At 42.5% G+C, this 26,742-nt stretch overlaps 1 protein-coding gene across 4 annotated transcripts in view; it reads left to right on the top strand.

The window, feature by feature from the left end:
• The first annotated feature begins 2,566 nt into the window (after positions 1-2,566).
• The window catches only part of LIG3 (DNA ligase 3), a 34,924-nt gene continuing 10,748 nt past the window's right edge, over positions 2,567-26,742 (top strand). For 2 of the 4 annotated variants that reach the window (XM_087958249.1, XM_087958243.1), the window contains exons 1-15: positions 2,567-2,721; positions 3,636-4,136; positions 6,463-6,606; positions 8,258-8,458; positions 8,818-8,969; positions 11,385-11,551; positions 11,807-11,884; positions 13,077-13,239; positions 15,199-15,354; positions 16,530-16,661; positions 17,466-17,545; positions 17,875-17,962; positions 18,904-18,981; positions 20,394-20,517; positions 22,010-22,152. In XM_087958249.1, the coding sequence (XP_087814375.1) occupies positions 2,631-2,721; positions 3,636-4,136; positions 6,463-6,606; positions 8,258-8,458; positions 8,818-8,969; positions 11,385-11,551; positions 11,807-11,884; positions 13,077-13,239; positions 15,199-15,354; positions 16,530-16,661; positions 17,466-17,545; positions 17,875-17,962; positions 18,904-18,981; positions 20,394-20,517; positions 22,010-22,152 (2,298 nt within the window). In that variant the 5' untranslated portion in view covers positions 2,567-2,630. Of the gene's footprint in view, positions 2,722-3,591; positions 4,137-6,462; positions 6,607-8,257; positions 8,459-8,817; positions 8,970-11,384; positions 11,552-11,806; positions 11,885-13,076; positions 13,240-15,198; positions 15,355-16,529; positions 16,662-17,465; positions 17,546-17,874; positions 17,963-18,903; positions 18,982-20,393; positions 20,518-22,009; positions 22,153-26,742 lie in introns of all 4 variants that reach the window. The other 2 variants (XM_026672459.2, XM_087958258.1) reach the window with 2 other exon arrangements.

Raw genomic sequence — 26,742 nt, 5'->3', positions numbered from 1 at the left:
TCTGAAGGGAAATTAGAAAAAGCTGCAAGCTTACAAATAATCATAACACAGTTCATGCTATTATATTTATTAAACTTCTATTCCACCCATGTCGCCAAGACAACTCTTGGTATTGAGATATAAATACTGCAAACTATAGTTAGCCCCTGTTTACAAGCACAATTGAACCCAAAATTTATGTTGCTATGCAAGACAGTTGCTAAGTGAGTTTTGCCCCCATTTTACGACCTTTTTGCCACAATTATGAAGCAAATCATTGCAGCTGTTAAGTGAATCATGGGATCATTAAATGAATCTGGCTTTGCCCACTGACTCTGCTTTGTTAGAAGCCAGCTGGAAAGCTTACAAATGGTTTTCACATGACCCCAGGACAGTGCAACTGTCATAAATACATGCCAGTTGCCACGCGCCTGAATTTTGACCATGTGACCTATAACAGTCATTAAGTGCGAAAGCTGATCATACGCCACTTTTTTCAGTACCATTGCAACTTCAAATGGACTATCTGTAACTCACAGAAGGAATGTCCTTCATTAACACAGTGTTAATGTGTGTGGGGGGGGGCATATCACAATGCATCTATTTTAATATACAACAATAATTTAAAACTCTCAATGCATTTTAAGGTGATGTGGATATGTGTACATGTAAAAAATGTCAATGTGCAACTTTTCTCACCAAGCTGCAGCTGAACCTCACTATTATTTACACCACGGCTTTATTCCAAAATATGTATCATTTCTATCTCTGACTAAAGAAGATAGGCTCAAGATCCAGGTGGATCTTGACAGACTAGGACACTGGGCCGTATCTAACAAAATGAAATTCAATGTAGAGAGAAGTAAAGTCCTACACTTAGGCAAGAAAAACCCAAAGTACACATACAGACTGGGTGAAACCAGGCTCAATAGCAGTAACTGTGAGAGGGATCTTGGAGTCTTAGTGGACAACCAGCTAAATAGGAGCCAGCAGTGTGCAGCAGCTGCCAAAAAAAGCTATTGCAATCCACAGCTGCATTAACAGAGGGATACAATCAAGATCAAGTGAGGTACTAATACCACTCTATAAAGTCTTAGTAAGACCACACTTATTGAATCCAATTTTGGTCATCACATTATAAAAAAGATGTTGAGACTCTAGAAAAAGTACAGAGAAGAGCAACCAGGATGATTAGGGGACTGGAGACTAAAATATATGAAGAACGGTTACAGGAACTGGGCATGGCTAGTTTAGTGAAGAGAAGGACCAGGGGAGACATGATAGCAGTCTTCCAATATTTGAGGGGCTGCCACAGAGATGAAGGGGTCAAACTATTTTCTAAATCACCCAAGGCCAGACAAGGAATAATGGATGGAAACTGAACAAGGAGAGATTTAACCTGGAAATAAGGAGAAACTTTCTGACAGTGAGTACAATCAACCATGGAACAGCTTGCCCTTGGAAGTTGTGGGAGCGTCATCACTTGAGACTTTCAAGAAGAGATTGGACTGCCATTTGTCAGAAATGGTGTAGGGTCTCCTGCTTGGGCAGGGGGTTGGACTAGATGACCTACAAGGTCCCTTCCAACTCTGATTATCTGTTATCTGTTAAAGATGAACTCTGTATATGTCTCCTCAACATGCTCTCCTCCATTTGGAAATAGTTACAGAACACGCTTGTTACAGGATATGCTCTCGAGCATACTCAGAGTGCTGAAACAGTACTGTGAAATATAATTAAGTGGCAGAAGTTCCCATTAAAAAGAAAAATGTTCATACCATAATGTCCTGGAATGCAAATATTCACTGGTAGTTATCTGTGAAGGCTAACAGATACTCATATTTAGATGTTTTTAAAAGAAATACATGGGACAGAAAAGCCTCTTTTCCCACCAAGCTAATTCTTGGTGAGAGAAATTTTATTTGCCTCTCAATCAAAAATTCATTCCATTAATAACACGCCTGATGAGATACACATCCAGACAAAAAAAACTTTTCCACATCTTCCTTCATTTGCTGTCAAATATTGGCTCATGCGTGCAAAGAAATGATGAATTCTCCAATAATGCAAATGGTTGCCTTTATGCTTGTTTTAAAAACAGTTCTTTACATGGACTGAAACACAGCAGAAAACAAAACCTCGCATTTATTTAAAAGAAGTTAGAATACCATTCACAGCATGATTGATTGGATTGATAAATAACGCAGAGCGCAAATAAAGACTACATCCCTAAACATGCTTACTAAGAAGAAACCCAACTGAATAAGCGGGCTAATTTTACACACTACACTAAACTACGGCTTGCTTAACCACGGTTTACTGAACAGATGACAACAGTCTGAGATCACTGAACGCGAGAAGAGTAATGACGTCATACCGCCGAGCGTCCCTGCCTTTTGTTCGCGTGGCCTAGATTGAAAGAGGCCGCCGCCTCCGCTGAATGGTCCAAGAAAAAGCTAAACTGATGGGGCGTGGCTACGCCCCTCTCACGCTTGGGAGGGAGGCGCGGCGTCTGGCAGACACGCCTCTTAATCCTTTGCTCCGCCCCTTCCTTGTCCTGTCGGGCCCAGGCCACGTGAGGCTCAAAGCTGGCGCTGGGAGGAGCGAGCGCAGCCGGAATTGGGGAAGCGGAGCGGCTTTTGTTCCAGTTCATGCAGGCTCTCTCTGCGGGTAGGGCGGCTGCCTTTCTCCTTCGTCTCCCCTTTCCTTTTTTGCTTTCTCCCAGCGAGCTGCGAGGCCCTGGTGAGAGGCTAACCCAGATCTAGAGTGGGTGGGGAGAACAGACGTGCCGGAGGGGGGAATCGGGGGGAGAAATGGTTGGTGCCCGCGTGGAGATTGTCTGCGACGCCCCCTTAATACCGTAATAATATTGCCAATAGAGATACCTTGACTTGTGACCACAGTGGAGCTCCGGATTTCTGTTGTTAACTCATTTAAGTGAGTTTGGCCCCAGTTTATGTCCTTGCTGTCCCATTTTACGCCCTTGCCCCAGTTAAGTGAATCACTGCAGTGGATATGTTAGTAACCCGGTTGTTAAGTGAATCTGGCTTCCCCGTTGATTTTGTTTGTCAGAAGGTCACAAAAGGGGATCAACATGACCCCAGGATGCTATAACCGTCCTAAATATGAACCATTTGCCAAGCATCTGAATTTTGATCACATGACCAGGGAGATGCTGCGAAGGGCGTAATTGGGAAAAGCAGTCATAAGTCAAATGTTTCAGTGCCATTGTAACTTTGAACAGTCACTAAACGAACTGTTGTAAGTTGAGGATGAGCCCCTGGCTCTCCTCTTCTAAGCTGGATGCTTAACCTCCAAGGACTTTTGTCCTCTAAAGTTCAAGGTGGTCTGTTGGGGTTATTTACCTGTGCCTTCCCCCTAAACACATGGTCTTGGGGGTTGAGGGCTGTTTAATGCTCTTGCAACTGACCAGTGCAGATCTTCTGTCTTGTGGTTGAGTTGCAATAGCCATTATCTCCCCCTAATAACAATTCAAACAACACCTCACTATCCCAGGTTCTTGAGAAGGAATTGATAGATGGATAAAATACCAAATCCGGTCTAAACATTTGGCTAACTTTGCAGCAAAGCATAATCATTTCTTTTTCACAGCATCAGATTCAGCAAAGGAAATTACATGCTTCTTTCTCTCAAAGCTTTTCTGAAGGCAGCCAGGAACCTTAGCAGAAGTGAAAAATTGGCCTGGTTGCCGAAGAAGACACCTCACCGTCCAACCAGTGTTTTCAGATTCCTCAATAAGGGCGCCTTGCCTTTGACTGGCCTCCGGTACCACCAATCTGGCCTCTCCAGCTTTCCCCTTCCAGCAGCTTTGCATGTTTGCCATCTGACATCCTTCTCCGCTGCCTCCGAGATGGCAGAACAGCGGTACTGTGTGGACTACGCTAAGCGAGGCACTGCTGGCTGCAAAAAGTGCAAAGAGAAGATTCTCAAAGGGATGGTGCGGATTGGAAAAGTGGTGCCCAATCCCTTCACTGAATCCGGTGGGGACATGAAGGAGTGGTATCATGTCAAGTGCATATTTGAGAAACTGGAGAGGGCTCGGGCCACGACAAAGAAGATCGAAGATATCACAGACCTGGAGGGCTGGGAGGAACTGCAGGAGGCTGAAAAGGAGATGATCAATCAACACATCTCAGGTGAGCTGTGCATCACGGAGGTTGTAGCGGTAGTTGCAATTATAAAAATCTGTCTTGAGTTGACCTTGCCTCCTGATGATTGAATGAAATCCATATTGCTTTTTTTAATGGTAGTAATAATATGGAAGTGACTTTTCATTGCTTTCATGCATGATGTTTATTTTTACTTTCCAGTCTAGGAAAAGCCTGGAATTTTCTATTGGTTTCCCAAGCAAATACTACTGTAATTAGATGTGGCCTCTTTATTATGCATTTATTTTTGAGGTCAAAGACTGACAAGCTACTGCCATTAGAGTGTTGGTGACATTTGTGTAAATTACAACCCATTGGATCATTGTTTCAAAAATATTTCCTTATCAGATTCTTCAATGCATTCAACAGTGGCAGATCTTCTAATTGAAGGGTCTCCAACCTTGGCAACTTTACGACTTGTGGACTTCAACTTCCAGAATTCTAGGAGTTGAAATCCACAAGTCGTAAAGTTGCCAAAGTTGGAGACCCCTGTTTTAATGTGCTAGAAAAGTTCTTAAAAATTCAGGGATTTTCAGAGATGCCTTCCTTGAAAATAGCCCAGTTGAACTGTATACCACAGTCAATCATCAGCAGTTCACCACAGAGAATGTTTTATGACATTTTATATCAGGGGTCCCCAACCACCGGGCCCGGAGCGGTACCGTCCATGGAACATTTTCTACCGGGCCGCCGGTTTGCTGGGCTCCGCCATCTTGTTTTGATGAGAAAGTGCTTCCGTGAGCTTTTCCGGTTAGAAAGGTGTTTGGGTCCTGAAGGAATCCTCGCGCCTTAGTTTCATCGAAGGGGGGCTTCGAACAAAACTAAGGCGCGAGGATTCTTTCAGCACCCAAGGCAAGGCGAGCCGAGTGACCGTCCCGAAGCCGTCCCGAAGCCCATCGACAAAGGTACAAGGGAGGAGTTGAAGGTGGCGGGGAGAAGCGGGGACGGCTGGCTGCCCGGTCGCTCGGCTCACCTTGCCATGCGTGCTGATGCCGGTACCGGGCGCGGATCATTTTGTGATGCCAGTACCGGCCATGGCACAAAAAAGGTTGGGGGCCACTGTTTTATATTACAAAAAGTTTTATAATAAATTTCATGTCATTAAGTGTTTTATAAAATTTGACAAATTTCAATTCCCCAGGACTCACAGGTCCCAGATTTTGGATGTATTTTGTAAGTCCATTTGAAGTACCTTGGTTGAAAAAGAAATGCAAGCGCCTCCCAGCTGATTTTCTGCCCTTTTGAGGCCTTTTTCAGCCTCTCAGATGCTCAAGGGAAGCCTCTGCAGCCTTTGCAGGCCAAAAAACAGGCCCGTTTTGTCACTGTTTTTCGGCCTGCAAAGGCTGCAGTGGCTTCCCTCAAGCCTCTGGGAGGCTGAAAAAGGCCTCAAAAGGGCGGAAAATCAGCTGGGAGGTGCACATGCGCAGTGAGGTAAGTTTGGCTAGGGCTCACATCCCCGCACAAATGGCTCTGCGTGCCACCTATGGCATATGTGCCATAGGTTCGCCATCATGGCTCTAGGATGTACTGTTTTGCCCAGTTAAAGGTTACAGACACAAGAGTAGTATATGGAAGATAGATAGTGTTTGGAACATTGTGTTGCTCTCACAACATTTCTGCCTGGTAGGACATTGTTTATACCAAGCCTAATTATCTCTCTTTCAAAGCAAGATTATAAGATGAGATAGTTAAATGATAACTAAGGTTAGGATAAATTACTGAAAAGTTATTAAGAGCAAGATATGCGTTTGGAGTTTTTTTAAAAAATAAATACACGCTGTCCTACAACAGTTTTGCCAAAGGATAGTATATAAATATTTCAACAGATTAAATTAGGAAGAGGGTGCAATTGTGATAACAATTCTTATCCACTTAGCAAATGTTTTGTTAAATTGGGTATATATTTACATTCAATCAATATAACACAACAGAATTCCAAAGTCTGATTCCAAAAATATGAACTTATCTTCTATTACTTTTGCCAATAGACACTTGCTGCTAAATAACAAATTTGTCTCAACTTTATCTTGTAGTAATGTAGACCAGGGGTGTCAAACTCATGGAGTCACATTGGTATCGCGATTTTTCCCCTCTGGCATTTTGAGGCTGTTAGAATCAAATTGTATGACTGATTCTGTTCAATTACACAATAGGACAGGTTTGGAAAAAGACAATGGGAATTATCAGAAGTTTGAAAACTGCCTGATAAAATTGCTTTAGCCTTGAAAAAAGAAGTTGGTAACTCTTAAAGACTTTTCAAACATCTGTATTGTTCAGGACACAGAATAGTGAATAATCCCCTCTCTGTTCACAGACCTTTCTTCCAAAACTGCAAACACTCCAAAGAAAAAAACTGTTATCCAGGCAAAGATTTCTCCTAGTGGACAAATATCATCACCCAAGAAAATGCCTCTGGTTTCTTCAAATCCTTCACCAAGGAAATTTTCAGGTTTTACAGGTTGGTGAGAACTCTTACTTTCTTGCAGCATTTTGCTGACATTTCATTTTGACTTAAGATAGCAATGGAAGCAAAAAATAATAATAAGCTTTATTCATGTTAAGTTCAGCAACCTATTACCAGTCTTTAATTTCTGAAATAGATGAAGCACAATTGTTTCAAATTTCAATTAATGCTAACTAAAAATGATATCTAATTGAAATTTAGAGGCATGTTTGGTATTAAGAAAGCCACTGGCTCTTGTTGAAAACTCTACTGGGCAGGATAAAACGGAAAGTACCTGCTCATGATAACTAGATGCAGCGTGTCCTGCAGACATGCAAACTTTATGAAGTTGACAAAAGCAAAAGTCTTTGTTGTCCCAAAGTTCCGGGTGAGATTGGAGAATGGAAATTAAGATGTTACAATTCTGTGTTTAGAATGGTAATCAAAAGGCAAAATGTAGTATCTCTACTCTCTGAAGTGTTTTTTTTTAAAAAAAAAAACTACATGACCACAATTGAGCCCAGGATTTATGTTGCTAAGTGAGAAACTTATTAAAGTGAGTTTTACCCCTTTTTACGGCTTTTCTTGCCATTTTTTGTTAAATGAATCACTGAAGGTGTTAAATTAGTAACAGAGTTATTAAGTGAATCGGGCTTTCCATTGACTTTGCTTCTCAGAAGGTCACAAAAGGGGATCACATCAGTGGTGGGATTCAAATTTTTTTACTGTGGGCGTGGCTTGGTGGGCATCATGTGACTTAGTGGGTGTGGCAGGGGAAGGATACTACAAAATCCCCATTCCCTCCCCACCCCACTAACCTGCTTTCCAGCTCCGTTCTCCTGTGCAGGGCAACAAAAGAAGTCCCAGCCAATCATCTGGGACTCAGGAGGCAGAGAATAGATGGGGGCGGGGCCAGTCAGAGTTGGTATTTGCTGGTTTTCCAAACTACTCAAAATTTCCAATACCGGTTCTCCAGAACTGGTCAGAACCTGCTGAATACCACCTCTGGATCACATGACCCCAGACTATTGCAACCATCATAAATATGAACCAGTTGTTAAGCATCTGAATGTATAAATCACGTGACCGTGGGGATGCTACAATGGTCATAAGTGTGAAAAATGGTCATAAGTCACTATTTTCAGTGCCATTGTAACTTCAAATGGGCTATCTGATCAGATACCGATCAGACAAATATTAGAAACTACAGACCAATATCTTTACTAAATGTGGACTATAAAATCTTTGTAACAGTATGTGCTCAGTTTCTGATTATATTTCCAACATTTGGTGGACAGAGTTTTGATAAACCTTCTATTCTTATTCATCTAATTATCAGGTGTGTGGCATATAGGGGATGTATATAAGCCCTCTTACAAGCATTAAGAGAGCTAATTGGGTGCAGAAGTTAAACTGTTGGCCTAGAAATCAGGAGACTGAATTCCCGTTAAGTATGAACACTCAACCGAGTCATTTGGAGTGAGTCCGTTTCTCTCAGCCTAACCCACCTCATAGGTTGTTATTATTGTGGGGAAAAATGAGAGGAAGACAATTAGGTATGTTTGCTGCCTTGAGTTGACCAACAAGTATAAAATAAACATATGGAAATAGTAGATGAATAAAATCAGGACATTTCTGTTTGCCCTCAAACTCTTGGTCTGTTCAGCAAAGTCGGGCACTTCTGAAGAAACAGCCAGCTCTGGCTCTTCCCACAAGCCCAGCTTGTCCACCGAGAAGAGTGATCCAAAACACAAAGACTGTTTGCTGCGGGAATTCAGAAAGCTGTGTGCGATGGTGGCCGAGGAATCCAGTTACAATGTAAAAACTCAGATAATTCAGAACTTCTTACAGAAGGGGACCGGTGGAGGTATAATTTCTTTCTCTTTGTTTTCACTGGTGGGTCTTGGCAGAAACAAATCGGGGATAAACATAACATTTACTAAAATTTTATAATTTATTGTATGTATGTATAATTTATTATAATTAGGGCAAGAGTGGCAGGATCTCATGGATAAAACCACTGAAATAGCACAGTGCTAAGAAAGGCACAAGGGCACCTAGCAGACGGTGACTTGGGTAGGGAGGGGTCTATAATCCCTAATGGTTAGCATTATTCTTATCTAATGCAGCCTAGAACAGAGGTGGTGGAGGCTAAGTCAGCTGCCGGTCTGAAAAATAGTAACCTTGTTTCTGCTGACCTATTGAAAACATCTGTACCTCTTCCAGATGGCTTTCGGGGTGATCTCTACCTAACCATCAAGCTACTCTTGCCTGGGGTCATTAAAAGTGTTTACAACTTGAACGACAAGCAGATTGTGAAGCTCTTCAGTAGGATGTTCAACTGCAGCCAGGAAGACATGGTCCGAGACCTTGAGCAGGTGAGCAAAAAGGAGTCAGGTTTTTGGTGGACAGTATCCCTCTACCCAGCATGCCTCTTTCTCGAAGAGGTTGAGCATCACAATTATGGTCGTAAGTCTTGACAGTCAAGAAAGACGGTCACGTGACCAGATCCATGTTTACCACCTTTCTTGCAATCATTGTTAAACCAATGCTGCAGTTGTTTCAAGTTTAACATTTTTATTGGGTTATAAAATAAAATAACATACAAAATAGGAAAGGGAATAGGAAAACAGTGGGAAGGAAGAAGGGGAAGAGAAGTGAGGGAGGATAAGAGAAAAAGAAAAAGAAACATTGACTTCCAACTCTCTTTGTTGCGGTAAAATAAGGCATTAACATCAAATCACAACTTTTTGCTTTTTCATAATAATATGAACAATCGAATAGAATAGAATACTTTACTGGCCAAGTGTGATTGGACACAAAAGGAATTTGTCTTGGTGTAAATACTCTCAGTATACGTAAAGAAAAGATACATTCGTTAAGAATCAAGAATCATAATGTACAACATTTATTGATAGTCATAGGGTACAATCAACAATCAAATCATACTAGGAAACAGTCAATATAAATTGTAAGGATACAAGCGACAAGGTTACAATCATACAGTCACAAATGGGAGGGGATGAGTGATAAGGAGTGATGAGAAGATTAACAGTAATAGTAGCAGATTCATCATTGTCTCGAATGAGACCAATCACTGTTGTGTCATCAGCAAATTGCAGTATTTTAACAGATGGATCGTTTGAGATGAAGTCACTGATATATAGGGAGAAGAGAAGTAGAGATAGCACACAGCCTTGGGGGGGCCCTGTGCTGATTGTACAGGTATCGGATGTGATTCCACCTAGCTTCACCTGCTGCTTCCTGTCTGTTAGGAAGCTTATGATCCACCTACAAGTGTGTTCAGGTACCGTTAGTTGGCTTAATTTACTTAGAAGAGTGTCTGGAATGATGGTACAAAGAGGACCCTTGCATAGGTATTTGGAGATTCAAGGTGTAGTAGGATGTAATGCAGAGTCATGTTAACAGCATCATCTGTCGATCTATTTGCTCGGTATGCAAACTGCATGGGATCTAACAGCAGATCTGTGATGTTTTTCAGGTGGGACAGCACAAGCCTTTCAAAGATTTTCATAACTACAGATGTTAGAGCAACTGTAGTCATTCAGTTCCTTGATGGAGGGCTTCTTTGGCACTGGGATGATGGTAGAACGTTTGAAGCAGGAAGGAACATAGCACATCTATAGTGATCTATTGAAGATTCAGGTGAAAATGGGGGCCAATTGGTCAGCACAGACTTTTAAGCAAGAAGGAGTTATCTTGTCTGGCCCTGGTGCTTTTCCTGGCTTTTGTCTGTGTAATAGATCTTGCACTTCTTTTTCTGTGATCACCAGAGGTTGTGAGCCCAATGGATTGGGGCCAGTTGTAGGAGGCTTGGCTGTTGTTGGTGTGTTTGAGATGTGGGTTGTGGAGATAGGTGGCTGTAGTTTCTTTTCAAACCTGCAGTAAAACACATTCAGGTTATCTGCTAGTTGTTGATTTCCTTCTGCCTAGGAAGGAGGTTTGCTGAAGCCAATGATGTTTTTCAGATTTTTCCACATGTTTGCTGGTTCATTTGTTGAGAATTGATTCTTTAACTTTTCAGAGTAGCTTCTTTTTGCTGTTCTGATCTCTCTTGTTAATATGTTTCTGGCCTGGTTGTATAGCATTCTGTCACCTTTTCTTTAGGCTTCCTCTTTGGAACGACGTAGCTGCTTAAGTTTAGCTGTGAACCAAGGTTTATTGTTACTATATATTTGCAGGTTCCTTGTTAGTATACATAAGTCTTTGCAGAAGCTAACGTATGATGTTACAGTATCTGTGAGCTCATCTAGGTCTGCAGAGGCATCTTCAAAAACAAGCCATTTCTATAAAGATCTAACAAATACTGTAGTTGTTAAGCAAACCCAATGTTTCCTATGGAGCAGTTATTGCCAGAAACCAGAAGAAAACATGGCTTTTGGCAAAAACATCATAAATCGCAGTCACGTGTCTCAGAGAAGTGTCAGAACTTTGAAACTGGGCAAACACTTTGGGGGAGAGGGGGAGGAGTTCATAACTTCAAACTGTCACTAAATGACTGGTAGTAAGTCAAGGATTACATATAAGTACAATTTACTGGCAGTTTACGGAGATGCCCTAGGATTGCATCCGTTGCTTTTGCAGATCACAGGTTGAACTTCCCTATTGGTTTACACTTTGGTGGGCTGATGTCAAAGATTTCTGAGGATTTTCTGATTGCAATTAATTTACTATTGTCATTTATAATTGCAATTGATTACAGCTACAACGCAAACACCCCTCTGCCCGTAGTAGCGCTCTCTGTAGCTGTTTCCTTTCGTATCTTAAATCAGGGTGACGTTTCGGAAACGGTGCGGATCTTCTTTGAGCAAAGCAAGTCTTGCCTTCCTGCGGCCAAGAGCCTTTTGACAATCCAGGAAGTAGATGAGTTCCTGACGCAGCTATCCAAACTTTCCAAAGAAGAGGAGCAGCAGAACCTACTGCAAGAAGTTGCATCGAGGTAGAAAAAGGAAATATTTATGAATTTTGAAGTGGGAGGGTCAGATTGGAGCAGATAGACCTACTCAGAGATTGTTTAAGGCTTCCAAAGCCTAACAGGTTCTGCCCCTGTTCCCTGAAGTGGAAGTCCTATTTTGGGGGGTGGGGGCGAGGGTAGCATAAATATACACAAAAGATACACAAAAATAGAGGCCCAGCTTTTTAGCTGTGTATTCACGTTGGCATTTTTTGCATTTGTATCCCTTTTTATTTTCAGGTGCACCGCTAATGACCTGAAGTGCATCATTCGACTGATTAAACACGACTTGAAAATGAATGCTGGCGCGAAGCACGTGTAAGCTGAGATCAGGATGAGGAGAATGTCAGAAATCTAAAAGCAGAACATGTTAGCAGTATTAATAAGGAGATTAGATAATTAGATACCTGCAGGTCTACTAATTAGTTCCAAGACCCTTTGAACTCTGTCAGTCACCATGGAAGAAAGATGTTCCTTTCAGGTATGGTCCAGCGACTTCCCAGATTCCATGGTGACCATGCATAGCTTTTTGTTATTAAGAGAGTGATTATTACTTTTCTTCAAAGGGCAAAGGTACTGAAATGGGGTGCCTTGAAGTTGCCTTGTGCAGATGGCTCTCACTCGAGGAGTCCCTCTCATAAAGATTCTGTTGCTCTACCATAAATCGTCCCTCCAACTAAACATCCACCCTAAAAACATCTCCAGATACTGTTGAACTAAAAGCAGTTGCCCAAATTAAACCATGAGCCTCGAGCCAAGCTTCAAAAACTTCAAAGGATGTATTAGGAGCGAACATGTTGGCATGACGATGTATGAAGCCGATTCTGAGACACGTAATTCACTATCATCTATGACCCTGCTTTCCCCCCACCCCTCTGGGTATATCATAATTCATATTCTCCAACAAAACACCTTCATAGCTGAGAGTCATCAATCATGTTCTCCAATTAGGGATTTTCGCTGCAGAAATTCCGGTAGTTTAGTTACAATCTTTGCAAGATAAGAATGGAATGCACTTTTGGTTTTAAACTGCGGCACTGCTCCTTCAAATTTCTCCTCCCTCCCCCCTGTTGATGGCAACTTTAAAACAGGCATTAGAAATGTTTTATGAATTGGCACTAAACTTCCCACCAGCCCTTGTCAACATTGCTAATAACTGGAAAGTAAATTCAAGATATTTAGAGAGAGGCAACTTGGAGAAATTTGTCTTCACCAAACTGGTTGAATGTAAAAGCAGCCATTTTCTTTAAATTTCTTGATATATCTGTTCTTTACATTCAATCCTGCCCTTCCTCCTGAAGGCCAAGGCGGCTGATACAACAAGTCCTATTTTTCTCCCCATAATAGCATCCCTTTAGAATAGAAAATTACTGGCACAAGGTCACCTTATGAGCTGCCATGGGTGGGGATGGACTTGACCTTGAGGTTCCCCAATCCTTTTCCAGCTATACCCACACTCATCCCTTTGTAAAAAAAAAAAAAATAACCATCCTTTTCTTTTCCTACCCAGACTTGATGCATTGGACCCCAATGCTTATGAGGCTTTCAAAGCATCCCGTAACCTCCATGATGTGGTGGAGCGAGTGCTGAAGAACCAGCAAGAATCTCAGCCAGGCATGAAGAAAATTCTTAGTGTCCAGGCAGCCTTGATGACCCCAGTTCAGCCCATGCTGGTAAGGTACAGCTGGGGTCTATAGAGATGTGGGTTTTTTCAGCTGCCACAGCAGGCTCTGGAACAACCTCTTTGTCGGCCTGTGTCATACTGTTACATTCAGGTTTTATTGTTAGAAAATATGTATTTAATTTAAGCATTTATTTATTTACAGTCTTCCTTTTTTTTTTTTTCAGAGAGAATTGAGGGTTGGGCAGGCGAGCTATAAGAGATCCTCTGATTTTATCCCAACATCTGCCTTGTGAATTAGGTTGGGCTGAGAGAGAGAGGAATTGGTCAAAGTTGCCCAGTATGCAATGCAGTTGGTGATTCCTTAACCTAAGTCTCAATTGTCCAAGCTTAATATCTTAATGTTTGCTTTATTCTTTTACTTACTTGAATTGTGTCCATCACTCAGCATTTAGGAAGCAGCTATAAAATACAATGAAATCTGCAATATAAAAAAAGGATAAAATCAAGAGTTTCATTAGTTTTTGTCAGCTTGTCTGTCCTGCTTGATACCTTTGTATAGTCCTTTAACTATACATTTTCAAAAATGTGTGGCTGTTGAGGATACATTTCTAGGCCATAGTCAAACTAAAACTAATTTTCTTGCTTGTTCTAAAAATAGGAAGGTGTGGATGCTCCTCAAATTGTGTTTCCTAGAAAGCAAAAATCTTGTGGAGCATCTGTATTGGTTTTGCCATTCAGTCTACTTAGCACTGCTTACTCTAAGTTATCTGTAGCCTTAGCTTGGCATTCTCCAAAAGACCTTGTCTGCATATGTGGACTGTTTTACCCTTTCTGGCATCTGGCATCTGATTCTCCTCTCAGACATCAATTCAAAGTTCTCTAGAGGGACTTTCATGCATGCAATTGTGTAAAGATTGAAAAGCTTAGCTGGTGATGTCACCATTGCCCTGGGGTCACCCAGTTGGGGGCCCCTTTCGTGTCCCCAGGAGGAGCTAGAGTGAGGGACATGAGCTCAACCCCACCCCACAAGAGCTCTTGGGTCTCGAACATGGGCTTGCTAACCTCCTGCCTAGGGTTCCAACCACTCAAAACCACTGTCCTCCTCTGGAAATGACAAGAGAACAGATCGAATTTAAACCAGAGTCCTTTCTGTTAGGGATCTTTGATAAAGAATTACCAAAAAAAGTGAAATATATAATAATACATATTTTGACAGCGGCCAGATTGGCTTTTGCACAATGTTGGAAACAGCCTCAGGTTCCATCAGAGAAGATGATTATTCAAAAAATTTCAAGTTGTGCAGAAATGGACAAATTAACCTTGGCATTAAAAGATAAAGATACTTCAATATATTACGATAGCTGGAACAGCTGGTACAAATGGATAGATCAAAAATAGGCTTCGCACTAAAAGGCAAAAGAAGATATGATAGAATCGTAGTAGTGATATACAGGATTAATTGTGTATATGGTATAAAATAAGGATAAAAAGGAGGTCTCACAAATTGTTGAAGATGAAAATGTTTTTAACTGTTTTCTATCTTTTTCTTTCTATTCTTTTTTTTTCTCTTGTCTTCTTTTTCTCTTTGCATTTATGTGTTTGTTGTTGGTCTATTTTAATTGTAAAATCAATAAAGTATATTAAAAAAAAAAAAAAAAACCACTGTCCTCCTCCAAGCTTGACAAGTTTAAGACACATAGACTTCAACTCCCAAAAGTCCCCAGCCATGATGCTAGGAGCTGAAGTCCACAGCCATGATGCTAGGAGCTGAAGTCCACGTGTCTTACATTTGCCACGGCTACGAAACATTAATATATGCCTGGTTTCCATGCAAGCAAGAACCTGTTTATGCACCAGTCCATGACCAGGCTGGCCAGGGAACTATAGTCCAGGGCATCTGAGAGGTGTTTAGTTTGAAAGGTTGTTGTGAATGGAGTCGTGTCTAATTTGCAGCTGGTTGTTCATAAGCTAACGGGATTTTTTTTCTCTCTCTTCCCTATTCCGTAAGGCTGAAGCTTGCAAATCGATTGAGTATGCCATGAAAAAGTGTCCCAATGGCATGTATGCAGAAATTAAGTATGATGGAGAGCGTGTCCAGGTGCACAAAAAGGGAGATCATTTCTGCTATTTCAGCCGCAGTCTGAAACCTGTTCTCCCTCACAAGGTTAGTGGAGTAGATGGGCTGCCTCTGGGGGAAAGTGTGGGTTCCTGGCTCTTGTGTGGACCTCAGGTCTAATCCATGTGGCTGGATTAATCTTAATCTCAGCCACGGTGAAATCCAACAGTACCGGAACTGTAGTTTTGAGGTGGCATGCTTTGTAGTTTGATCAGGGAAAACAAGGAGTTCTAATAGTTCTAAGTGTATATTTGATTTACAGTATCCTAAATGAAATGTTGACCTCACCGTTTCCTTGGCACTTTTATGTTTAATTGTGGGCGGTAATTTTTTTTTCCCCTTAACATAAATGTGCCTAACCTTTTTTTAAAGCATTTGTTTCACCTTGCTTTTTAGACTACAGTCATCTCCCAGGTGGCTTTTTCTTTTTGCAGCAAAAATAAAAACCGTCTCTATAAATGAGATGGGCAGTATCAAACTTTGACAAATAAAATATAATTAAATAAAAACAAGGATTGCAAAAGTATAGGGGGGGGAGGAAGGAAAGGCAGCGTTTTTATAGCAATAGCATGAAGATCTATATACCACCCCCTGGTGCTTTACAGCACTCTATTGACAATTTACAATGTAAGCATTGTTGCATATTGTCCCAAACAATCGACCTCAGATGGCTGAGTCAACCTTGAGCCCCGTCAGGATTGAACTCTGGTGTCAGCTCTGAGATCAGTTGCCACAAGAATGTGAACAATGAAGGGGGGGTGAGGGAGTTGAACAGTTCAAGGTTATATGTTAATCGGTTCTCATGATTTATGAAGTATATATAGTAAGTGGGAGGAGATAGGGAGGATTTTGTGAGAGGAGCTGGGAATGAGTTTCAGTTTTGGAAATTTCCATAGACGTACCAGAGCTGTTCCTAATAAATCAATTGGAGATTATGGTTGCCTCTGAGCGATTGATTACTATGGATAATTTCTGGATGCCTAACATCTGGGCTATGGTCAGAATTTGCCTACAATACCGCATGCAACCACTGCTCGACTAATGGGTTTGTCCAGTTTGATCTAGTCCTTCTGGGAGTTGAAGTCCACACATTTTAAGCTCTGAGGTTGAGAAATACTAGGCAAGTCAAATCTTTCTGCTTTAAATGCCACTTTGATAGTTCTTGGGCCAGCAGATGAGCTGAAAAATTCACAGAAGGTATTTGCTTGCTTGCATTTCCTCAGGTGGCTCATTTTAAGGACTTCATTCCCAAGGCCTTTCCGGGAGGACACAGTATGATCTTGGATGCTGAAGTTCTTCTGATCGACACCAAGATAGGGAAGCCTCTGCCTTTTGGGACGCTGGGAGTACATAAGGTACTTCGGAAGAAGGGCTCTTCCATCACCCAAGAGAGGGTGTAATTCAGTAGTCCTCGACCTTTCCTTCACCATGGACCCCCTTTAAATACCTTTCGTGGCCACAGATCATGGCCACGGATCACCAGGACTTAACTCGAAATTTAAATCATAATATTCCTTCAACCTTTGCGGACCCCCTGTGACAACACTGCGCCGTCCCCCCTCCAGGGGGTGGGGTCCACGGACCACAGGTTGAAAACCTTTGGTATATTTATAGCAGACTTCTTTTATAAAGCAGGGAGTGAGCACCCTGTATTTAATAGAAAGAATGCAACAATGAAAAGGTATCAGCCCTTTTTAGCTGATGGGGAGGGAATGGATGCCGGCTTTCTCCAAGATAGTTCTCTAGAAAGAATTCTCATCCCAAATTAGCAGAAACTATATAGATTCATACTGGAAGACATTGTATAGAGTAAGTAGACGGAGTGGGGGGGTTTTCCCCCCCCTTGTAATACTAGAATTGGAGTTATTTGGTTAAAAGTTAGAAAAAAGTCCAGATTTCAGCATTGTAGTTTCATGCCATGGGGGGGGGGATATATTTTAAAGGGAGAAAATCGGTTTTCCCTCTCCAATTCACTGACTGTTTTTATAAAATTGCAAACAAAAATAACCTGCAAGAGGTTTCATGGGAGGGTTACAAGTTATTTATCCCTGGCTTAGACTTTGTCCTTCTCCAAAATATTCTTGGTTGTTGCTGTTCATAAAATGATACCATGCAGTCAGTTTCATGGGTTGGTTTGTTTTTTTGCTATCCCTTTGCAGAAAGCTGCTTTCCAGGATGCCAATGTTTGCCTTTTTGTCTTTGACTGCATCTACTTCAATGAAGTCAGTTTGATGGACAGGTGGGTGCATAGTGAGGGTTAATCCTCCTCTCCAGTAAGGTGGGCCCAGAAGGGGCCCTCTGTAGCTAGCATTGCTTCTTGTGTCAACCTGAATCTGAGCAAGCGGCCTTCACTTTTTAGTTGCCAAGAGTGGATCTCTGCTCCATGAAAATCTCTCCTGGGTTACACGCATCCTCTTGTGTTTAAACTGATTCTCCACAAAGTATAACAGCGCTCAACAAAGTAGGCCCCAAAGTAAAGGATCTGTTTGACGTTAGAATCCTGAAAGGAACTTTTTTTTCTCAGCCACATTTTTCTTCTAGTGATTTGCCCATTTCTGTTTCCTTTAGGCCTCTGCGTGAGCGTCGCAAATTTCTCCACGATAACATGGTGGAAATTCCCAATCGAATTCTCTTTTCAGAGATGAAGCATGTCACGGTAGGTACCATTTTGGATGGCAAGAATGAGACTTGGAGAAGCCTAAAAATGTTCAGCGGAAGTTCTCTGAATCTTCCATACATGAGTGAGCCATTGGGTGCTTAACTTTCTGTGTCTCAAAAAAAGTTTGTGTCCTCTTCCCTATCCTGATGCCATTCATTCATTCATTCATTCATTTGTAAAAGTTATATGGCTGCCCATCTCATGCGATGATTCTAGGTCACACACACACACAACAAGCAATAAAAACAGCATCCATCCCCACCAGGGGCTGGACCAGCTGTGAAGTGTTCTTTTTAGATTCCCCATCCTGGGGCCCTATGCTCCATATAACTCCTTTCTTCTTCCAGTCCGTCTGGATTAATAGATAATAGTGTCAAATGTAAGAAAGCAACCTTGACAAAAACATTCAAGAACCATCACCTAAGCAAAGAGAAATGGAACAATCTTTCGGTCCCAAGAAGCAAAATAGTTTTCAGAAGTGACTTAAAACTGGCTCTTCCTTGATTCACTGAGGTCTGAGAAGGAGGAGAGGTAAAGAACAATCAAGGTTGCAAGATTCTGTTATAACCAGTTTCAATCAGGTACGGTTCTAGTGTTTGTATTGAATTGATTTGCTGGTCTAGTCTTAAAAAATGGAATAGATAGCAGAATTAGGATAAATAGGTGTTAATGAGATGCTAACCCTTCTAGCTTTACAATTCATGAAAAGTATGTGTGCCAAACATAGGTCATAAGAGGTAGAATGTCTTAAGTAGGCCAGGAATTTTCAAGCAAAATGAAATAAGTGAGTTGGCTGGCTGGCTTATTATCTGAAATAAATGTGGACAATAGGCCAGTTAAATCTTCTGGATAAGACCTTCGGAAATGTTTAAATATCCAGTGGCGTTCCTAATCTCAGTCCTGTTTTTGCAACTTTCTCTTTTTTCCTTGTTTTCCAGAAAGCTTCAGACCTCGCTGACATGATCAACCGAGTCATCCGGGAAGGGCTGGAGGGATTGGTGCTGAAAGATCTCAAGGTATGCAAGCTGCTGTTTTTGCCCGCCCATTTATGCCAGCAGGCTACAAAGTCCAAAAAAACTAAAAAAAAAAACCATAACTGGAAAGCCGTTTTGACTTCAGAAATATCCAGTTTCCTTTTAAAGCCATTCAGTCAGCAACCATCCATCTTACCGTAATGAGTTTCAGAGACTAAACTGAATGTTCTTTGTGAACTTCTGTTCTACATCAGCGGCCCCCAATTTTTGGGGTGCCAGGGTTCAGTTCTGTGGAGAATGGTTGTTCCAGGGTTGTGGGGGGAGGGCGTGGTTTCATGTGCTGCCTAGATCCTGTATGTGTGTGAATGGGGCCTCACTCACTTGTGCAGGCCAGTTCCTGGTGGGCCATGGACCGGTACTGGCCTGGGATTTGGGGACCCCTGTTCTAAATCTTCCAGTCTATCTAATTAGTGTTTTGAGAGAGGGGAGATAATCTCTATTAAATTATAGAAGAATAGTCCTCTATGATTGATTGTATACATGCCTTCTTTTCCCTGGCTCAGGATTCCCAATTTTCAAGCCTGTTGTTCTAGGAAAGATGTACAACCCCCTGATCATCTTGACTAACCTCTTTAGCATTCCTTCCAAATCCCCACATATAAAAAGCATTTAATTACAAGATGATTAAAGAAAAGGATTTGGAGAAGGAACTTGCATTGTTTACCTTGATTCTATCACAGCATCTGGTAATGCTGTTTCTACGGAACTCGGAGCCAGAAAGGGCCGTAAAATGAATAGTGTTAGGTCACCAATTCCTTATTGCAGATAAGCAGACCTCGAGAAATAAGTAGTAAAAGATGTTGAGGAATGATTTTAAAGCTATCCTTGGGTAAAAAAAATACATTGACACAGATTTTTTTTTAAAAAAAGAGTTAGCTGCTGATGCATATATCTCAATATATTAAGAAATATTAGATTAGGAAGAATATAAAATGGGTGGGAACTTAGATTGTGTCTAGAGTTAGAGAACAATTGTGTGGTATGAGACGCCAGGATTGCATGCCACTCTCAAAATCCCTCCCAAGAGTTCCTGTAAAAGTTGCTGCTGAATTGTAATTTTTGTTGTGACGGAGAAGGAAATGGTTAAAATTGTGACTATGAGAACCATATTGAGTGTAATTTAGTTGAAATCAAGAGTTGCCCTCTGATCTGCCTTCCCCTTTACCTTTTGGAGCAGAGGTCTCCAAGCTATGCTGGCTGGAGAATTCTGGGAGTTGAAGTCCACAAGTCTTAAAGTTGCCAGGTTTGGGGACCCCTGTTTTGGAGTGTCCATACCAATTAAAGGCCACCTGCGGCCTTTTATCTCCAAAGATGGGATCTGCACTAAAGAGAGTAAGACCATCCTTTCCTCCTTGGAATCTGTATCATTTCCGTTCTGCTTTTGTTTTGGATAGAGTATTTATGAACCAGGAAAACGCCACTGGCTCAAAGTGAAGAAGGACTATCTGAATGAAGGAGCAATGGCAGACACAGCAGACCTGGTGGTTTTGGGTGCCTTCTATGGCCAGGGGAGCAAAGGTGGGTATTTTTTAAAAAATCCAGACTGAGAATCCAAATTCTTATGCTTTCTAGTTCACGCTGACCTGCTGTAGTTCTCTGAGATGATAGATGAAAGCTTTGAGATGCTTCCCAAGATGTTTGAACTTGAAAAGTTTTGCATCCAAATCAGTAAAGAGCGGGATTTATACTGAGGCAGTGTAGTAATTGAGTCACTAACTATAGTTCTCCAGAATTTCAGATTGGAATCTCTATCCCACTGTTTCTTAACCTTGGCAACTTTAAGACAGGGGACTTTAATTCCCAGAAATCTCCAGCCAGCCAAGTGGGGAATTAAAGTCCCCACATCTTAAAAGTTGCCAAGGTTGAAAAACACTGCTCTAGCCTATTGAAGTTGGTTGGGAGTGGAGCATGGGAAGTTTTACACGCAGAGCGCATGATTGATTATTAAACTATGGGATGCTTCATAACAAATAGTAAGAGTCTGATCCTCACCGTATAAAGAACTGATTTGATTAGGAATCTGTCTCATTATATGCCTACTTTTAACTTCATCCTGTGGCCTTTCAGAGCCTCAGGCAGCTTTTCTCAACCTTTTTGCTCAGGAAATATCTTCAATAAAATTCAAAAGATACGAAAACTTCCCAATACAATCCACCTCTTACCTACACCATCCACATTTTACAATAGCAAAGTGAGGAACTGAATCAAGGCCAATAAAACTTCCCACCACTGCAAGGCTAGTGTCATGCCCCTGGTGGAGACTGACTCTGAGGGAGAGGAGGAACAGCCAACAGGGAGTGGAGCTGTGGCTCCAGAGGTGGAGGAGGCTGGGGAGGGGCAGAGGCTGGCTGAGCAGTTAGAGGAAGAACCAGACCCATCCCCTCTTCATCCTAGGACATGCAGGGAGGCACGGAGAAGGCAACAACTTGGCTTAGGAGAGAGGAAGCGGCCATGATCCCCCTCATTGGTTGCAGCTGGGGACAATAGTATATAAGAGAGACGGTTAAAACACAGCGTTGCCAGAAGCAAAGCGTGTGTTATTTTGGGCTGAAGTAATCTTGGTTGGCATCCTTCCAACAGACTGTGCCTTGCTATCTCCTTTAAGTTGGTAATTACTTATCCTGGTCCGTTGTGGAAGTTTCTTCATTGTAGTTTGTTTTAGTTTTTTATTTCACCTCTATCTGTTCATTAAGTTTGGACTGTATTGCTTTCTTTTGAAGACTATTTTTGAAGACTTTTTATGTCTAGCTGAGAATTATTGAACAGTGGGGCCAAGTTGGAGGCATTAAAGGACATTTATTTATGTTTTGGATTTTGCTATGTTTGTGTTACACTCTGGGCCATCACAGCTAGCATTGCATGTGATGCAATGTTCAAAAACCAAACATTTTCAGGTTGTTTTTAATTGCAGTCTCTGAGGGTTGTCATGAGAAGAGATTCTAGAAGATAAAATTAGATTTATTCCCCTCCTTCACCAGATTGCCATTTTTGTCTCTTCTCACTGCCTTAGGTGGGATGATGTCCATCTTTCTCATGGGTTGCTATGATCCTGACAGCCAGAAGTGGTGCACGGTGACCAAATGTGCTGGTGGACATGATGATGCCACGCTTGCCCGGCTGCAGAAAGAATTGGACATGGTGAAAATCAGCAAGGTTTGTGTTTAGAAGGCCTAGATGAAAAAGCCCCCTGTGATTCTTATCTTGCAAGGAAATGATGATGTTTTTGCTGTAACTTGAAACATTGAAGGTAAAACCAACTTTTTTAGCATTAAATTTTTCCCTGATTGAGTTTAATGCTAAAGATTAAGATCCAGTTTCATTTTCCGATTAGCCCATGTGCACAAATGATCATCCAGATATGGGTTTTTAAAGTTCACAGACAGACCATGCTCTTTTCTCTATATTGCTGCATTTAAAGGAATATTAAATGCCATTTTACTATAACTTGGTCCTAATGGATAACAACTCAGGTTTGTGCAAAGTGGAATAAATAGGGAAGAGGTACAGAAGACTAAGGGTTGCTCCTTCTCATTCCTATCTGTTGTTATATTGAAACTGAATTATTCTTCCGATCATTTCATCTCTTTCTCTAGTATCTCAGGATAATGCTTGGTTAAGATAGGGCCTGCCCTATGGTAATGTACTTATCTATACTAAGTTAAAACTTACTTGCAATGTTTGTATATTGTCCCTATTATAGAACTCCATGCACCCTAAAGCAACTGAAATTATTGTCTCCCACAATCACAACAACTAAAGTCCTGTTGAAATAATCTTGTATTATTTGGTTTTTATTTAGTTAGTATGTTGTTCAGATATAGCAATTCATAAATCATGGTTTCTGACGATAAGAAGTTCTATTATTGTGACACTAGCAAAGCATGATTAGACCATGATTAATGGGCTCAGTTCCAGCACAGTGTGTGAACCAAGTTACTCAAAATCTTGATGTATTAGAAAGCTTAAAACTATTTTTTGGTCCTACCTTCTAGACTACTAAACATCCCAAAATATCTCAAGCTCAGATTTTACTGCTTCGTTGTTACTGCCTCATTAAAGCCAAATATTAGTAGCTAATTTGGAAGAAAGCTAGAATAATCTTTTTTTTATAGACTTAAAATCACAATTGGGATCAGATTTTCTGTTGTTAAACAAGGCCATTCTTAAATGTGTCACACCTGATTTTGCGACTGCAAAATGAAACACTGGAGTTGTTAAAGGGACTCCAGCTTTTCCCATTGATTTTGCTTGTCGGAAGCTAGCTAGGAAGATTGCAAATGGTATCACATGACCCCGGGACGTTCAACCATTGTCAATATATGCTGTTTGCCAAGCACCTAAATTTTGATCGCATGCCTGAGGGGATGCTGCTACAGTTGTAAGTGTAAGAAATGGATGTAAGTTGCTTTTTTTCAGTACTGTTGTAACTTCAAACAGTCACTAAATGAATGGCTATAAGTCAAGGACTACTTTATTCTAATATGAAATAACTTCAGGAGTTTGCTAATTAGCCAACTTTCTGGAATGCTTGAACACAGACTCATAGTTCAATCTCTCTGGAGGATGGCAGCCGTATTCAATCTACCTTGCTCTATACTAGGCCTTTAATCTCTTTGGAATTATTCAGGTATTAAATGTTTGCTTGTGGACAGCTCAGTCTGTGTCAAAGCTTTGAAAACTGCAGTGCGATGCAATTTCCTTAGATATATGGGAACCAATTATTCTCCTGGGAGCCGTTCGGATCATCCAGAGAGTGGGAGGTGCTTCAGTCTGCGTCGTTGTAGGCTGAGCTTAATTACTGAGGATTGCTCCGCCCTTCACCACGTGGCTGCCTTGCAATCCCCAGTTTACGCCAGCCTTCGTGAGATTAGGCTGTGCATTTCTCCACTCTTTGGCGATTCAAGTTCCTTTTTAATAGCTATAGAAAAGAAAAAAATTTTCACTTCAGGTTTGCCTTGCGTTTCGGTTCTCTTTAGCCTCTGCGCAATTGGGGTGGCTATAGCAGGGGAGCGCGTTTCTTCGCCCAGGGGATAGGGAGCGGGCGGCTTTCGCGCTCCGGCGCCAATCCTCCCCTTTCCAATTCGGCCCTTTCCTGCCGCTTTTCGCGCCGCTGTTGTAGCGGCTCCACTCGATCAAGCGCTGATAAGCGCAGCTGGTGATCCCCCCACCGCGACCGCCGATCGCCCCAAAAAGGGGCGAAAATTGTCCGCTGCCTCTCTCGGCCTCCAGGTTTGCCGGAGAGGCTTAGTCTTGCCCTGAGCGGCCCGCTTTTAAAGGATCGTGGGCGGCCGCCATTTTGGGCGCCGCCACGCTGGGCGCTTTGTAACAGGCCTCTGCGACTGCGAAGAAACTAGTCTTCTAATCATAGGCCTCCCAGCCTGTGAGAACTTACTGCATGCTTAGATATTGGCAAATTGTTGGCTTTCCGCAGCAGCTCAGGGCAGGAATTGCAGCCTATCCCTCCCGGTGGTTGCCTGGGAGCTCCAGCTGCCAGAGGCCTCACTTCAGCCTCAGGCGTTCATTTGGACAATTGGAGAATTTAACACCGTATCTGGGGTCACTCCTCCTGGGAGCGCTGAACAGGTCCCGTTTATTTCTTGTCAAAAGTATTATTATTAAAAATAATAATAATAATAATAATAATAATAATAATAATAATAATAATAATAATAATAATAATAATAATAATAATAATAATAATAATAATAATAATTAATGATGATAATGATGATAATGATACATAACTATATACATATACATATATATGTTTTCTGAGGTATATATATATTTTCATATATATTATTGGTACTTGGCAATAACGCATTACCAACACTGATTGGATTACATATACAGTGCTTATACGCATGTATATATATTTATATTAATAATTATAACAATAATAATATTGTAGAACTTACATATCTAAATTCCAAAAGGGGGCGCGGGCCAGCTGAAAGGACACCCGCCTTTGTTGTAGGTCAAACCTGGCGAGCCAACCGCCTTAAATTGGAGCTAGAGTCCTTTCTTCTATAATGGCAGATGACAATTCCACTAGAGGCTCTTCTTTGAAGGCCAGATCTAAGACCACCACCTGCGCAGACAGGCTAAGGAAGCCTCTAAGAAACTTCCAAGGCTTCTCAGAGAGACGCCTAAGGCGTCATAGGGCACTGGAGAAAGAATCTGACAGGCGATCTAGAAAGGCACAACCAGTGCCCCCAGCCCTCCCACCCTCCATTCCTTCTACTCCAGACACCCCCTCCCCCAGATTGTTCTTCCCTCTCCAGGCGCAGCTTATCCCTGGGACGCCAGGTCCCCAATCAACAGCCAGACGGCTGAAGTACTTTCACGCCACGGCTGCTGGTCTGCGCCAGGAGGAGGCCGCCACTGTCGAGATTTCTGCGCTCATGCAGGCATGGATGGAACGGGCTATCCGCCAGGGATAGCAGAGGGCATTCAACAGATGTACAGGTCCGGTCCCCTCTCGATGGCGCCCAACACGACTTGCCATCAGTCAGGTCCTCGCCAGATTGGACCCTATCCATGGTCAGGTACCTTTATGGGGGGACAGCCCCTCCCAGAAGGGGAAATGGAGGAGGCTATAGAGGACCTGGATAGGTTCGGGAGGAGGAGGATCTTGAATGGGGGTCTACACAGAAACTCCCTATCGGAGATAGGCCCGATAGAAGGAGACATGTCCGAGGGACGAGGGCCTCACTCCCGATCAACCCACCTTCTGGGTTTGTTCAAGCCACACATGCTTAATCACTACTCTTTAAGGCCAAGAACATTTCTGGCCTGTCGGTTCAGTCCTCTCCGGCTCTCCCGCCCGGCAGAGGGACAAGAGGACGCCATTTTTAGGCAGCCCGTGGTGGAGGCGAAGGTTATTCGGCCCCACCCATATTCCACGACCTAGTTTCAGACCAATTGACTCTACAAGAGCTTCCCCTGCCCATCCAGCCAGGACAAGAGGTTCTTTAACCTCGAGCTGAGCTTTTGCAACTTGCTTAACACTCCCGAGGTAGACAAGCCCTTCGTTGGTTCAGTATCCTCGTCCTCTTCCAGTGACCCCCTGGAAGCCCAAACCCGAGGACAAAAGGTCCGAACTGGCCTTACGTAGGACTCATCAGGCCGACACCTGGGCCATTAGATCGCCATGGCCGCTTCCCTTTCACCAGGTCCTCGATCCGGTGGCTCCGCCAAGTGAAACAGCATGTTCCCCCTCTAACACAAAGGGCACATCAGGAAATCGCAAAGTTGACGGCCGCAGCAGAATTCTCGGCCGACGCCACCTACCACGCGTGAAGTCCTCCGCCCGAGCGATATCCTCTCACGTTACAGCTCGCCGCCTGCTCTGGCTCAAGCATTGGCAGGCGGACATAAAAACAAGGTTAAGCTGGCCACTGCCCCCATTAAGAGGGACAGACTCTTTGGTGCCGCCCTGGAGCCATTGCTATCCGAACCCCGAAGTAAGAAAAATTTCTTCCCCCTTTTTCGGAGGTCAGAGTCAAGACCCCCAGCCCTTTCGGAGAGGTCCCTCCCGACCCTTCTACCAGTCATCTTTCCAGCCCAGGTATCCGAGACTCCCTCCTTCCGGCCACTCCAGCCCCAGGATCGAGCCGATCCAGGTGACAGGAACAGGAGGGGCGGCAGCTACAGACGTCCCTTCAGGGGCTCCGGAGGGTAGCCCTTCCGGCGCACCAGATAGACCTCGTCCCTCCTTCCCATCGGCGGACGCCTCAAGCA

This window comes from Notechis scutatus, chromosome 1 (assembly GCF_049901735.1).
Source record: "Notechis scutatus isolate UNSWTSFEM ecotype Mainland chromosome 1, rNotScu1.2, whole genome shotgun sequence".
NCBI lineage: Eukaryota > Metazoa > Chordata > Lepidosauria > Squamata > Elapidae > Notechis > Notechis scutatus.
Note: the sequence above shows the minus strand (reverse complement) of the source record. Positions and strands in the feature narration are given on the sequence as shown.